The following is a 15,335-nucleotide window of genomic DNA, read 5'->3' on the forward strand; positions in this document are numbered from 1 at the left end:
TACTGCTTTTCAAGGTGTTAAATGGTGGTAAACTGCTACATTTTAAAGTATGAGAAAGCTGACCTAAGGATGATTGGGGCAAAGGTTTTTACGGTGAGAAACTGTGTTGGAAAATAACGGATAAGTAGACTAGTTTGTTTTTATGTAGTTTTATGTCTAGTAATAGTCTACTGGATGGTCTCCCACCAAACATGTCTGTCAACAGTCTGCCTTTGGTTGCTCGGTAACCCTGCTTAAAACGGTTAAATGACCTCATAAGGTAAGAAAATTCCGTTTGTTTTATGAAAGGGATTCCATTTGTGGTTAATACAGCTTTACCTACATAGCACACACGTACGCTGCTGCCTACTACCTGACCCAGAAGTGACCAGATACATTTGTGTGTTTATGCAGTATTGCTTTAGCCTAGAATTGTAAGACTCCATTTCTTGGAAAGTTGGTGCAGCGGGTGTTGACTGCTCTAGGATTCAGTGCAGACTTGTGCAGAACATACATGGATTTGAAGGTCTATGCTCATTAGCATTTGTTAGGCTTTTAGTATTGTATAGGGGGAATAAGTGTAAAGCTAGCGTATGGCTGCTTTAGCACCATTTGTAGGAGCTTTTTGTTGCTATTCACTGTTGTATTTAATAAGTAACTGTTCCGTATGACAGATTGTCCATTAATTTTTTTAAATTTGTATTTATTTATAACCAACTGTACTTCTGACTTGCTATTCTGTATCTGCTTCAAAGCTGATCATGGTGACTGGTGTTCAATGCTAGTAGCAGGTATTTAGGCCCAGATTACTATGAGTTGTATTAAAGGAGTACAACTCCAAATCTGAAAACTGTATAGCGTGTGACATTTTGCCTATCCCACTATCTTGTGGACGTTTCATGTTCTACTGAAACTAGTCACTCATCATTTGGCCATGTTTTATTAATGTGTAGCTTGTAGGGCAAGTATTACTTTACTACTTGTATTAAGAGAATTGTCTACAGTATCATGTTTTTCTGACAGAGTAGGTGTTTCCAGTTAAAAGGTAGACTGCAGTGCTGTTGTCCAGCACACTGAGAATGTGTGTTGCGTCATGCTTGGCTGTAATTCAAGACGCAGTGTAAGATGGGCAGCGTTAATAGTTCTAGCAGAGGCGTTCCCTGCTGTAGTGCAGTGCTTTATTTATTTATTTATTTATTTTTTTCCCCTCTGTACTGAGATTGTGGTAGATAAGTGGAGCAGGCTTCAAGCAGGTGTGGCAGAGGTTCATACACTGACAAAATGAAAACATGCCCGGGATAAGCATGAAGCTCTTCTGGATGTTAAACAAGAATACTGAATAAGGTTTGAGGTTTTTGCAGCTAGAGAGAAAAACACTGATGGCAGATAATTTCAAACTTGGACATAGTGATGACATGAGTCTCCAACCATTCTTGAGTATGTTGCAGTTAACATTGTTTTATTTTGCAGATGCCTTCAATAAAACTGCAGAGCTCTGATGGTGAGATTTTTGAAGTCGATGTTGAAATTGCAAAGCAGTCTGTAACCATCAAAACAATGTTAGAAGGTATGTTAAAATGTCTAGAACCTTGGTTTTATGGACATATTTTAAATAAATTATATATATCTCAACAGTTTCTAAGAAGGATTTTCTACCCCTGTTGTGGCACAACTGGTAATTGCCTCAAGTAGGACTAAACATTTTTTGCTTTCTTTTGGATTAACTTTAGAGATAGGTATGTGTGAAATGTTGAACTTGATGGACTGAAGCCTTTTTTTTTTTTTTTTCTTTTTTCTAAACTATACTAATTCACCACAATATACCTTTTGTCTATTTTGGGGAAGGAATGCAAATAAAGGTGTCATTTATTTATGTATTTTATCCCTTATAGTGTGTGTGTGTGTGTGTGCACGCACATACATATATCTTTCCATAAAGGTCTTGTAGTGCTCAATTAAATTATCCCTGGTAATGGCCTACTTTGTTTACATTCCTTCTGTATTTAGGCCTGGCATTATGAGATTTTTTTTTTCCCCCCCCAGATCTTGGCATGGATGATGAAGGTGATGATGACCCTGTTCCCCTTCCAAATGTAAATGCCGCAATTCTCAAAAAAGTAAGTAACCTCTCCTAGCTTTTGGCTAAACTCCTTATTTACTGAGGGTGTGTTGTGTGCGACAGTATGTAAAATGCTTAGAAAATCTTTCTTCTTGGCTCCTGGACTCCCCTCAATTGCAATCGTATCTTCTATAAATGCCATTCACAAATTGTATTGGGGAGAAGTTGTTTAGCTACTAATCTCTCCAATTGCATCTCTCCAGAACTGTTGAGCACATGATGCCTGGTATGTTTGGAGAAAATGTGATTTTAGGTTTAATTATGACATTTCATGACAAAATGTCTGGGGTAGATAAACAAACGTTTTTAGGGATGAATTGGATATTCCCTAAAATGTTATACATTTTCCTTTTTGAGTGAAGCAAAAAATTATCAGTTCTCTCAGACAGGTTTGAACATTCAATAGTGGGAATTGTGCTCAATGTTCCATATAGATAAAAATGCTGTTCAGTAGAGTAGGTTGAGCAGCTCATTCATACTTGACCCCTTTTTTTATTTTTTTTTTTATTTTATTGAATGTTTTCTCCTTTTAAACTGTGTTCTAAGTTGGAAATGATGTGCTTTAGGTTATTCAGTGGTGTACCCATCACAAAGATGATCCACCTCCTCCCGAGGATGATGAGAATAAAGAGAAACGGACAGATGATATTCCTGTTTGGGACCAAGAGTTTCTCAAAGTAGACCAAGGAACACTGTTTGAACTTATTCTAGTAAGAACTCTTTCAATCCTATTCTAGTACCATATCTGGTTCAATGTTATTATGTTATAACGGTGTCCTATGAAGCCACTGGTTTTTCTCTTTCTATTAACCTCTCTCATAATGCAAATATCTTTTTATTCCAGGCTGCAAATTACTTGGATATCAAAGGATTGCTGGATGTCACGTGCAAGACGGTAGCAAACATGATTAAAGGCAAAACTCCAGAAGAAATCAGAAAGACATTCAACATCAAAAATGACTTCACTGAAGAGGAGGAGGCGCAGGTAAGCAATAATCTCTATTACAAAAAAACATTCAAGGACCCATGAAAAGCATATTCTTTGAGCATTCAATGAACACTCCAGCCATGAAACTTAATTTAAAGTGTATGATAACCGATTCCTCTGTGTGGTTGCTGTGGAAGTATTTACCCCTTTCCCTACACCCCTGCCTCAGCTATTTGCTATGTAGAGGATTTATTTTGCCACATTTTTATTGCTGAGGGTTATGGGGACTTTTTTACTTTATAACACTTTATTTATATATTTTAGGTACGCAAGGAGAATCAGTGGTGTGAAGAAAAGTGAAATGATTTACCTGTTCTCATTGTAACACTGTAAGAATCGTTCCAAATAACTAGTTGCACTGCTCTGTTTTATAATAGACAATTTAGCAGCTTATCAAACTAGCAGCAGGGTGTTTTTTGCTGCATGTTGTGTCCTGTTTTTTTTTTTTGTTAAGATTCAGATCCTGAAACTGAACTTTACCATTGTAATCTTGTGTGACTTTTAAAATAATAAATCTGTGATGTGTGCGTGCTTTCTAAATGAAAGGTAGCATCCAAGTTCTTGGTTTACACACTCTTCTTTATCAGTGCTTATACTTCACCCTTACTCTGTAAAGTATATTTGTGTAATATTAAAACCAATGAATAAATGTTCAACTTATTTCTCAGTTACAAATTGTGGTAATATTTAGGTATTGCATGGTAAAGAGCATATATAAAAATGCATAGGAGTAGTCATGAGGCGGTCTGCTTTACCTTTCTATGGCTTCCCTCCCCAAGCCTGCAGCTATATAACAAGGGATAGCTTTTGCAAGACAGACCTCTTTTTGGAAAGCACCAGCATCTGTTCCTTTCTTCCTTTGCATGTTTGTAAGATTTTCAGTAAAGGAATTGTCTCCAAGGTCATGTGAATGACCTTTTATTTTTCCTTGATGCCAGGAAGATTGCGCTGTAGCAGGACCTATTTTATGCTCTGATTTGGTTAATGCAAGTGCTCTACAAAAGGCCAGGGTGCCCCCCACTAATCAATTTTAGCTTGGATATAAACTTAATTCATGGTGTTGTGTTTAAGTGTTCATTATAAATTAAACTGTCTAGAAGAACAGGTTGACCTTTGCTAATAAACTGATTTTAAAGGAGTCTGCATCAATTGTTAAATACAGTTGAAATAATTGTTTGTAACCAAGTGGCTCTTATGTACGGTAATGTGGGTGTACCTTTTGTAAATTTCCAAAAATGTGGAAAGCTTTTTAGAAAAGGGAATGGGTATCTTGCAAAGACTGAAGAGCAGACATAGCCAGTCTATTAGAGGGTTCCTGTAGTCTACAGGCTTTTTTTGTTTATAATTTTTTTTTTTTAACCCCTTAACGACAATTGCCGGTCCTGGCACGACACGGAAAAGCATGTGCTTTACGACAATTGACGTGCCAGGAACTTAAATGGTGTCGCTGGAATGCCTCGATCAGGAGGCATCCAGCGACACCAAACACTTACCTTTCGATGGGCTGTGACCGCTCCGGAGAGCGGTCACAGCCGCAGCTGCCGATGATCTTCGCCATCAAGCAAGATGGTCTGTAACAGGAACCAACAAATTTTAAAAGTTCGCTAGATGGTCCAGACCATCTAGAGAACTTTGGCTCCACTTGCAGGTTGAATACAGGTACTGCATTCACCATGCAAGTCAATGGAACCCAGCTTTCTAATCACAGTGTGATTAGTAAAAATAAATTAAAAAATAAAATTAATAATAATTAGAAAAAAAATAGTAAAAAACTAGTAAAATGTAAAAATCATTTCCCACTGATGTCACTATCAGGGGAACCTCCAAGTTGAAAAAAAATGTTAATTTTTTTAAGACAAAAAAAAAAATATATATATAAAAAATATATTTTTGTGAGCAAGTCCTAAAATTAGCATATTAGCTTAAAACAATTCTCGCATGGAAAGAGTTAAAATACTGGCATATTAAATGCCCGTGGGGTGTCTACTTTTAAAAAAGGTATGATTTGATGGGGTAAATTGAATTGGCCGGGTTCAACAACGTCCCAATTAACACCGGGGGAAGGATGGCCACACACCTAATTTCCAATTAGAAAAATGCACATGTACCAAATGTGGCCTTTTAGTTCCCATAAAAATGACACACCCATGCATGTGGGATATCACTGCACTCAGGAGATGTTGCTGAACACATTATGGGGTGTCGTGTGACAGCGGCATATACCAGGAGCTGTAAATTCATACATAAAGTAGGTGTGTGTGGGAAAAATACACACACAAATACTACTGCAAACTTTGGAAACATGCTGGTGGTAAAATGTGTGCATGCAAAGAGTTAAAATACCAGCATTTAAAATACCCTGTGGTGTCTAGTTTTGAAAAATATATGGTTTTGTTTGGCACACTGAAATGGCCCGGTTCAAAGATGTACCAAATAGGGCATGGGCAGTGGATCCCCAAATGCCAAAGTTCAACATTGAAAAATGCGCATGCCCCAAATGTGGTCCTTTTGCCCCCAAACGGCCAGGCAAAATCATTCATGTGAGGTATCACTGTACTCAGGAGATGTTGCTGAACACATATTGGGGTGTTTTGTGATATATATGAGAACTTTTTAATTCATACCTGAAGTAAAATGTGTGTGGAAAACCAAATGCAAAAAAATGACTACCACAAAGTTTGACAAAGACTGGTGGTAGATATGGTGCATGGAAAGAGTTAAAATACTAGCATTTGGAGGGGCGTGGCTGACCAGCAAACAGCATGGACGCTTAGGATCAGAGCTCCGACGCACGCGGACAAAACTTAGCTTCGGTTAAGCATCTTAACCCATCATGGGAAAGCATGGCAAGGTTCCTGGCACCCCAAGACCATCGGGATCTAAAGAAAAGGGGTCAATTACCTCGTTGCGGACGTTCTTTCACCCTCCGCCTGACCAAGACTCTCGGGACTCCTGCGCTAGGCCGCCATCTTCCGCGGCTAGCTTGGACAGTGATGTAGCCGAGGAGTCCGTCCCGGATCCCAAGCAGTCCTCACCCGACCCTAAGGTGGATTCCTGGCGAGTAAAGATCGACTCTCTCCCCACCAAGCAAGATATAGCAGATATCGTCGATCGGGCCACTAAAGGAATCCGATCAAGCTTAACGGCCATACAGGCAGACATACGCCATGTTGGCGAACGCGTAGCGGTTCTGGAAGAGGAACAACCTCGTGTTTTTGCCACGGTCGACTCCCTCACCTCACAACTGCGGGAACAGTCGTCTATTATTCAGCAACTAACGAGGAAACTAGATGACCTTGATAACAGAAGCAGACGCAACAATCTTAGGATCAGAGGTCTGCCGGAAACGATCACGCATGAAGATTTATCGACCACGCTTACAGCCATATTCAATAAGGTTCTCACCAGGGATGCTGAAACCCCTGTTCGCTTTGACAGGGTGCATAGGGCTTTACGGCAGAAACCTTCTGGATCTCTGCCTCCGAGGGATGTCATCTGTCGCCTCCAGGACTATCCCCTCAAAGAAGACATTATGCGGGCCTTTCGTTCTCGACCTACCTTTACTTGGGACTCCTGCCCTATTTCAGTGTTTCAGGATCTGTCACCCGTGACTCTACAGAACCGCAGGATGCTCCAGCCGGTCACTAGGGCTCTCCGTGAGGCGAACATCCCCTATCAGTGGGGGTTCCCGTTCGCTCTTTTGGTTCGGAGGGGATCTGCCACACATATCATCCGGCAGCCGGACGACGTACGGCCTTTCACCGAGGCCTTGGGCCTCCCACATTGTGACATCCCTGCGTGGGATTACTCCTTCCACCCACCCTCGAGTTTGTCGGATCCAGCCAAGGCCTGGTCACCAAGACCGCAGCGTAAGAAGAGGCAACGCGGTAGAGACGACACACAACATCTGGACACCCTTGTTGACTGAACTGATCGTCGGCTGCCATATCGAGGTCACTAGGACTTCCGTGGATCTCTCCCCGGACCGACGTCTTGTGAGTCCGCTTATGGACTGTGTGTGCCGACCCCTGCTGCCCTACGGACAGGTTTTGGTTGGGTTGGGGAGTGTTCGGCTGCTACCTATCTGGGGAGTCCCCCTGAATCACCCCTTTAGTGCCTCTCATTGAGGTGGACACGCGTCACCCCGTTTCTCCACTGTGTTACGCTGCATTGTATGCCTATCCCCCTCTCCCGGTAGGACCTCTGTCTCCCTACCTTTTGTCTCGCGGCCTGCACAGATTATAATGTTGTTTACGTATGTGTGGCCTTTGCCCTTTGGTACAGGGGGTTGTTCGGGTCATGCCCTGTCGCCTTTTTGTTTATTTGTTTATTACTTTTATGGTATTCTTTGACATTTGTGGTTCGGCCTTTTTGTCAACCCAGTTTCATGCCCTAGGCTGTCGCTCTCGTTAGTCTCCGCCGTCACCCATGTGGGTTTTACTGGGTCCGTTGCGTCGCTCGGTTCCTATCTCCATTTTTTTCTGTTTTGGGGTTTATGTTTTTTCTAATGTTCTCCCCCCGGAGCCGACCCGCTCCTCTTCCTTGCGGAGGTGGGGCGTTGGTTCATGACCTACCGCTAGGTCTTTGGGCTCACTACTTGACGCTTCGGCGTCCAGAGTCTTTGGCTGTTCTATACGTGCTCGCTCTAGACTCATGTTTTTTATTTGTTTCATATGGTTTAGTTCTGTTTCTGTTTCAAATATCTCACTGCCAGGATGCTATTAACCCACTACGGCCTTTTCTGTTTTCCGATGTCGATCCCTGACTGTATTAAACTCACCTCGCTCAATGTGAGGGGCTTAAACAAGCCGCAGCAGAGGTCCAAATTATTGCATATATTACATGCATTTCGTTCCCATATTGCTTTTTTACAAGAGACGCACTTTAAATCCCCGCGGGAATTTAAGCTCACAGATCGTCGTTTCTCCCAGGTGTTCCTATCGAGTTCCTCGGAATCTAAAACCAAGGGAGTTGCCATTCTTCTTCACAAGTGTCTCTCCTTCCGACTTCTAGATGTGTGGAGGGACTCGGAGGGTAGGGCTCTCTTTGTTAAGGGCTTTATTGGCAATCAGAAGATCACGCTAGCTAACGTTTATTCCCCGAATCGCAATCAACCGACTTTCCTGAGTCGCATGTTGTCGAAATTTGGGGACTTTCAGGAAGGTCTCTCCGTTTTCGGAGGTGATCTTAATATGACACTAGACCCCCTGAAGGACTCCTCTGCCCGTTCTTCTCACATCCCTTTTAGGCATATTAAAAAAGTCAGACGCGCACTTCATCTTAACCGTTTGGTGGACGTTTGGAGGGCCCAACACCCTACTGACAGGGATTACACATATTTCTCTGCTCCCCACAACAGATACACGCGTATAGACGTGATGTTTCTCTCTCACCACCATCTTTTACAATTGCGCTCATCTAATATTGACATTTGCTCGTTTAGTGATCATGCTCCTGTCCACTTTACCCTTGCCTTGACGCAGCCTACGTTTAAACCCTGGTCGTGGAGGCTTAATGAAAACATTTTAGATAATCCTGTCCATTTATCTGATCTATCAGACCACCTCAAGCATTATTTTGCCGACCACACTTCTGTCGATCTCCCCTTTTCTACAATTTGGGAGGCTCATAAGGCCGTCATGAGAGGCCACTTTATACACTTAGGAGCTACCCTTAAAAAAATTCGTCTGGCCGAAGTCGTGTCGCTCACCAGACAGATACACAGGCTGGAACAATCTCATAAAGCCACGCTGTCCCCTGAACTGCTTTCTCAGCTCCTCACCCTTCGAACCCAATTAGCCTCCCTTCTGGAGGATAGAACGAAACGTTCCTTTATGTTGGCCAAAAAACACTTTTATGAACTGGGTGATAAACCTGGGAAGCTACTGGCCAGGGCGCTGCGGGCGCAGTCCTCCTCCTCTTACATACCCAGAATTAGGAACAGCAGGGGTACCCTCAGCTATGAATCCTCCGAGATCGCTCAGTGCTTTTATGAATACTACTCGTCCCTTTACAACTTGCCAGCAACTACCCCTGGTGGCCCGCAGGCCCATCCCTCTATCCAGTCTTACCTGTCTGAACATTTTCCTCAGCGTCTAGAGGGATCCGTCATCGAGTCCTTAAACTCCCCGATCACCAGTGACGAGATAAACCTCGCCTTGAAACTCTCCCCTAAGGGTAAGAGTCCGGGCCCAGATGGCCTCACCACCAGCTATTATAGTCGCTTTTTTGCGGTGTTGGGTACCCACTTGACAAAATTTTTTAACTCCCTGGCGGGGGGTCAGACCCTCGACCCATTGTCCAATCTCGCTCATATCGTGGTTATCCCTAAACCAGGGAGGGACGCAGACCATTGTTCAAGTTACCGGCCCATTTCCCTGATCAACACTGACCTCAAATTGCTGGCCAAGGTGATGGCGTTGCGTTTGGGCCCGTCTCTCCCCTCCCTGATCCACAGGGACCAGGTGGGGTTTGTCCCAGGGAGGGAGGCTAGGGACAACACGATCCGGGTGCTGAATTTGATAGCCCATGCCACTACTCATAACATCCCCCTTGCCTTGATATCTATGGATGCCGAAAAGGCATTCGATAGAGTTGCTTGGCCTTTCCTGTTCCAGACATTGTCCTCAATTGGCCTCCAGGGGAACTTTCTTAATCTTGTTAGGGCCCTGTACTATAACCCGTCCGCGCAAATTAAAGTAAATGGCATCTTGTCTTCACGTATTCACATACACAATGGCACCCGACAAGGCTGCCCCCTTTCTCCGCTGTTGTTCATCCTGGCAATGGAGCCCCTTGCCTCTGCACTTCGGGGAAATGCTAATATCACTGGCCTTCATATTGCTGATCATACACATAAACTCGCTATATATGCTGATGACATGCTCTGCATGGTCACGCAGCCCTCCTCCTCCCTCTCACACATCCTTCGGGAATTCAACATTTTTAGAGATCTCTCTAATTATACCATCAACTTACAGAAATCAGAGATCCTGGGGATTAATTTACCTGTGTCACTCCAGGAATCTTTGGTTAGGGACTTCCCCTTTCGTTGGCAGCCCAGAGCCATTAAGTACTTAGGTTTCTGGATTCCGGCAGATCTCTCCCAGCTCAAGTCGCTAAATTTTGATGTCCTGTTCTCCGCGGTACTTAGTGATCTTCGCAGGTGGGCTGTGCCACATATCTCGTGGTTCGGCCGTATCGGGGTCATAAAAATGAATATTCTCCCTAGGTTCTTATATCTTTTTCAGTGTCTCCCTATATTCCTCCCTAAGGCCTACTTCAAGGCTTGTGATAGAGTTTTCCGTAAATTCATATGGGGGGATCGTGCCCCTCGTTTAGCGTTCCGCCATTTGGTACGGCCCAAGCTCCGTGGGGGCTTGGGGTTCCCCAGTGTGGAATGGTACTGGATGGCATCCCACCTCCGTCGTATCGTGGAGTGGTCCCTAGAGGTACCGAAGCTGTGGATTCCCCTGGAAGACTCTTTTATGTGGCATCAGGTCTCGGCGGTTCCATGGCTACCGGACCGTTCCCGTCGCTTAAAGGTTCCTACACATCCCACGATTTCGGCTACGTTACGAGTCCTCCAGCGGCTTTCATGTCGTCGACTTCTTACGTCCTCCCCGTGCCCCCTTCTCTCCCTCTCATATAATCCGGCGCTCTCCCTCGATTTGCAGAGGGGCATTTCTGCCTCTTTGCCCCGTCTGGCGACGGCGCATGTTAGAGTTTGCCATCTCCTCCAGGGCTCCGAGTTCAAGCCCATTGCCGCTCTGGTTGAGCAGACGCCTCCTCCCTTTCGCTCGGTGTTTCTGTTTCACCGATTGAAACATTATGTTTCCTCGCTTCTCCCTAACGCTCTACTCACTAGGGAGCTGACTGCTTTCGAGCAGTTGTGTGTTTTACCTAAGGAACCCTCGCACCTCCTTTCGCATCTGTATGCACTAGTAGTTGACGCTCACTGCACTTCAAAGCCGTTTTATCTCAGCCTCTGGGAGAAGGACCTCTCTCTTCAGTTTACTGACGATGAATGGGATCAGATATTCTTACTCACCCATAAAAGTGTCATCTCTTCCAGAATCCAGGAAAACGCATTTAAATTGTTATCTCGTTGGTTCAAGGTGCCCCTGGAGCTACATCGTTACTTACCCCAGGTTTCTCCCTTGTGTTGGAGGTGCGCGGAGGTGGATGGTTCCTTTTTACACTTGTGGTGGGAGTGCAGGCATATCCGTCCGTTCTGGGAGGCTGTAGTTAGGGTGATAGTGGAGGTGTCCGATCCCGATTTTGTTGCCTCTCCGGAGTCATTATTACTCTTGCACACGCATGTCTCATATGGGACCTATAAGAGGTCTCTCACTATTCACTTGATCCAGGCGGCGAAGTCAGTTATCCCCCGGTTCTGGAAGAGGCCAGGTCCTCCGCCGATTGAGGCCTGGATATCTAGGGTTAATTTCATCTATCATATGGAGGGTCTGGTGGCCGCATCCCAGGGGCGAGAATATAAGAATGGCCTTAAATGGCTCCCATGGCTGTCCTTTATGACCTCGCCTCGCCTTCTGGTCGCCGACTACGGGCGATCTCCCTTAGGGGCTTTGGGCGTTGACACCTTGGCGACTTCTCCCGCCTCTGTTGTTGACTTCTGACTCTTTCCCGCGATTGGCCTTTGTTTTTGTTTTTTTTCTTTGTCTATTTTTTGCAGCATCCTGTACCCTTATTCAACTTTATGTTGTTTCCTCGGCGTTGTGAGATTCTCGGTTATTTTGTTATATCGTTACTCGATTCTTGTTTCATACATTGTAACGCTTCTGGTCCTACTTTGTATTCTCCGGCCTTTACTTTATGCCCTTTTTTGCCGCTAAGGGCCTTTACGCGACTCTGGTATGCTGTAAATTTTTTAGATCCTCCTATGTGAATGATTGTATCTATCTTACTGTGTGATATTGTGGATCGTTTTTTTTTTGCCACTCACATTTATTTCCTATTGTGTGTACCATTGCACATTTTATGACTTGTTTTTGTCACATCTCTGTATAATTACTGTGCATGTCTAATAAACGGAGAATTGAAAAAAAAAAAAAAAAATACTAGCATTTGAAATACCCTGGGGTGTCTAGTTTTCAAAAATATATGATTTGATGGGGTAAATTGCATTGGCCGGGTTCAAAGATACCCGAAATGGCACATGGGGGGAAGAATTACCAGATTTGGAAAAAATGGCTTTGAAATAGCAAAACGCTACCTGTACTTATTGCCCCATAATGGGTAGAAAAAAGCAAAAAAACAAAAACATTGGGTATTTCTAAACTCAGGACAAATAGTAGAATCCATTTAGCAGGTTTTTTCAGTACCTTTTATAGATGAGTAAAAGATTTTTCAACTAAAAGTTAGAAACAGTCATTTTTTTCTAAATTTGTCACCATATTTTATACTTTTTTTAGTAGTAAATAATATGATACAATCAAAACAATGTCATCTAAAGAAAGCCCTTCTTGTCCTGAAAAAAACAATATCTAATGTGTGTGGGTTCAGTAAACGGGAAAGAAGAAAATTACAGCTAAACACAAGCAGCGCAGAAATGTTAAAAAGGCCATTGTCACGAAGGGTACAAAAAGTAAAATCAGCCTTTGTCACGAAGGGGTTAAAGTGCAAAGTGCAAGAAACAGTTTGCAACATGCTGAAAGAAAAAGGGACAATCTGGGTCTGGCATGTATGCTCTTATTGAATCTCTAAAGCCCAGCAATTCCCACAGTGACAAGGCTCACTATACATAGATTCTAAATTGGAAGGGGGTGGGGGGGGGGGCCAAGTTAATACATAATGCTTTGTTTTAGTCTTCAACCTTGCCACTTGCCATCACATGTAATGTAGTGTGCTGTGTAATAGAGTAACTATAGATAACATAAGCTTCATAACACTGGAAATGCAGAAGAATCTCGCAGCCCTATTTTTGGCACTTTTACAACTTAAATTTTGGGGTGCAAGTGTATAGCACCACCCCATTTCCACCCAAAGTCTGACTGGGAGAGGTGATGGAGAGCTACAACGATGTTATGTCATACTTACACTTATAACCAAGTACCCATCACACAATACATTTTTGCAGTAAGCAGCAATTGGGGGGGGGGTCCTAGGCGCTAAGGGCCCTGGACCAATTGCCCTCTTTGCCTTGTTAATCAGCTCCTGTCGCTGTTCAACAAATTGTATACCTGCAAAATAGTAGTGTTTTGTGGTTTTTTTTTTACCCTCGAATATTTTGGTTCCAAGAAAGTGTTTTATGTATGAATGGCTTTGTAAACGGACACCTGTAGGGGGAAAAAAAGTGTGTGTAATTTAGATTATATATAATATATATATCACTTATACAGATTTGTAGGTACATTATACCAGGGCTCGACAAATCCCAGATTGCCATGGCGCCTAGGTGTTTGTCAGCCTGTTAAATCCCCAAAAATGTTGCCACGTCGCGGGGGCGCTGCTGCTGTCTGCCCAGGTGTCTGGGAAGACCAGCACAGCCACTCCGAGCCTGCCCCCGAGCATGTGATCACTTCCACGGAGTGATTCTGTAGGCTGAAAACATGATTGCTGGCAAACCAGCAATTGCGTTTTCAGCTGCCACAGCCAGCTTCAGGGAAGAGGGTTGTGTGTTGACCGTGTGGGGGCCGGACACAACATACCCCTGCTGCCTGATCGCTCCATGAGAGCGAAAGTGCGGCGTTAGATCGCTGCATTTTAGGGGTTAATTCCCATTTTGTACGGGGCTCTGCTTCAGACAGGCCAGCAACAGCAAAAACGAGCCCCCACAATCAAAGAGACTCCTCCCTGCAATGGTTGGTCTAAAGACCAGCGATTGTGTCCCAGCTGCCAGAGGCAGCTTCAGGGAGAGGGTTCCTCGGTCTCCACATGAGTGTGGAGACCAGCCCCAACCCTCCCCTGCTGCCTGATTGCTCCATGAGAGCGACAGTGCAGCGTTAACGCCTTCAATGCCAAAATTTTGTATGACACATTCGTGGCATTTCAGGGGTTAACGTTTGTCCTCCACAAGCTTGTTGGGGCTAATTATCAGTCAATGCTGTGCTCCAATGGAACATCAGCATTGAAAGAGTTAAAAAAAATTTTTTTTTAAAAATAATAAAAAAACCAAAAAAAACCCAGCACTGACCTGAAGGTCCAGGGTGCTTCCAGGTTAAGGATAAACCACACCAACCACCCTTCAGTTAGAACATTCCACGTGGCTCAATCACATATATTTGTTTAGGTTTATTTTATAGCAAATTTATAAGTTTGACTCAGTTAAGACAACCATATCTCCAGAATCAGACAGCTTTCCTAAAGGTTTACAGATCAGAAAAAAGAAAATGGGTCACAAAACATACAGCATAATTTGCTGTCTCAACTGTCTGACAATTATGTATCATGAAGGGCTAACCCATGCAAGATTCTTACAAAACTGAATATAAGGCGTGTGTATAGAGAGAAGTCTAATTAGAGCACTGCTGATTGTTATCTTGCCATGCTGCCCTGGTAACATACCGTGGATACAGCAAAATCAGGTTTGCCCCAAAGAACCGACAGTTCTGGTCTTTTGAGCAAATAAGAAATGTATTGAAACACACAAAAAAAGTTTGTTACCCCTGCAGCCTTTATTGAGATGGAAGAACTTGGTAAAGGCCACAAGGGTTAGCCAAAACTTGACAAGTATTTAAATTATTTTTCTTCTCTCAAGACTGGAGAGCACCTGTTCTTTTCTGCAAACATGTTTTTTTATATATTATATATATCATTGAATGCAAGAAAAATATTGCCTCAATAACAAATTATACATATTAAAAAAATAGAAGAATTTAATCAAAGGATCCAAGGTTTCTCTGGCTTAAAAAAAGCCAGCATCTCTATTAAATACTAGTCAAGAGGCTTTTTTTTCTCTTTAGCCTTGACAAGTAGTAGAAGCCCAGATGCTGTGATGGTCTTCCTTAAAACAACCAGAAAGCAGTAAAAGTGTCCAAATTATGTGTTCACCACAGTGCTACGTGGCTCTGGTGCTTGAACTGTATCCAGTGGGCTCTTCCAATGCCTCTGTAGCAGGAGATGAAGCTTTATGGCCAGTGCTTATATTGGTAGCTTGGGTTTGGCCAGGAAAAGACAGAGAGTAGTTTTTGTCACTTTGAGCAGAATCAGCAAGGCTAGTAAGTTTGTCTGAAGTGTTAGGAGATGGTGGAAGACACTGGCATGCATTTAAGGGAGAGGAAGGAGAGT

At 43.4% G+C, this 15,335-nt stretch overlaps 1 protein-coding gene across 1 annotated transcript; it reads left to right on the top strand.

Moving 5' to 3' along the window:
• Nucleotides 1-1,449: 1,449 nt before the first annotated feature.
• On the top strand, nt 1,450-3,437 carry LOC149297862 (S-phase kinase-associated protein 1). Its single transcript, XM_089488101.1, has 5 exons — nt 1,450-1,546; nt 2,023-2,096; nt 2,665-2,808; nt 2,943-3,083; nt 3,351-3,437. The coding sequence occupies exons 1-5, from the start codon at nt 1,450-1,452 to the stop codon at nt 3,384-3,386; spliced, it is 492 nt and encodes a 163-aa protein (XP_089344227.1). The 3' UTR covers nt 3,387-3,437.
• Nucleotides 3,438-15,335: the final 11,898 nt, after the last annotated feature.

This window comes from Sceloporus occidentalis, unplaced genomic scaffold (genome assembly GCF_023333645.1).
Source record: "Sceloporus occidentalis isolate IW3139 unplaced genomic scaffold, rSceOcc1.0.p SCAF_36, whole genome shotgun sequence".
Classification (NCBI taxonomy): Eukaryota; Metazoa; Chordata; class Lepidosauria; order Squamata; family Phrynosomatidae; genus Sceloporus; species Sceloporus occidentalis.

Bases quoted from the DNA above. Each gene is read 5' to 3' on its own strand.
- LOC149297862 (XM_089488101.1), top strand. From the start codon at position 1,450: ATGCCTTCAATAAAACTGCAGAGCTCTGATGGTGAGATTTTTGAAGTC. The intron at 2,097-2,664 runs GTAAGTAACCTC...GATGTGCTTTAG, and splicing joins ATGCCGCAATTCTCAAAAAA to GTTATTCAGTGGTGTACCCA. The intron at 3,084-3,350 runs GTAAGCAATAAT...TATATATTTTAG, and splicing joins CTGAAGAGGAGGAGGCGCAG to GTACGCAAGGAGAATCAGTG.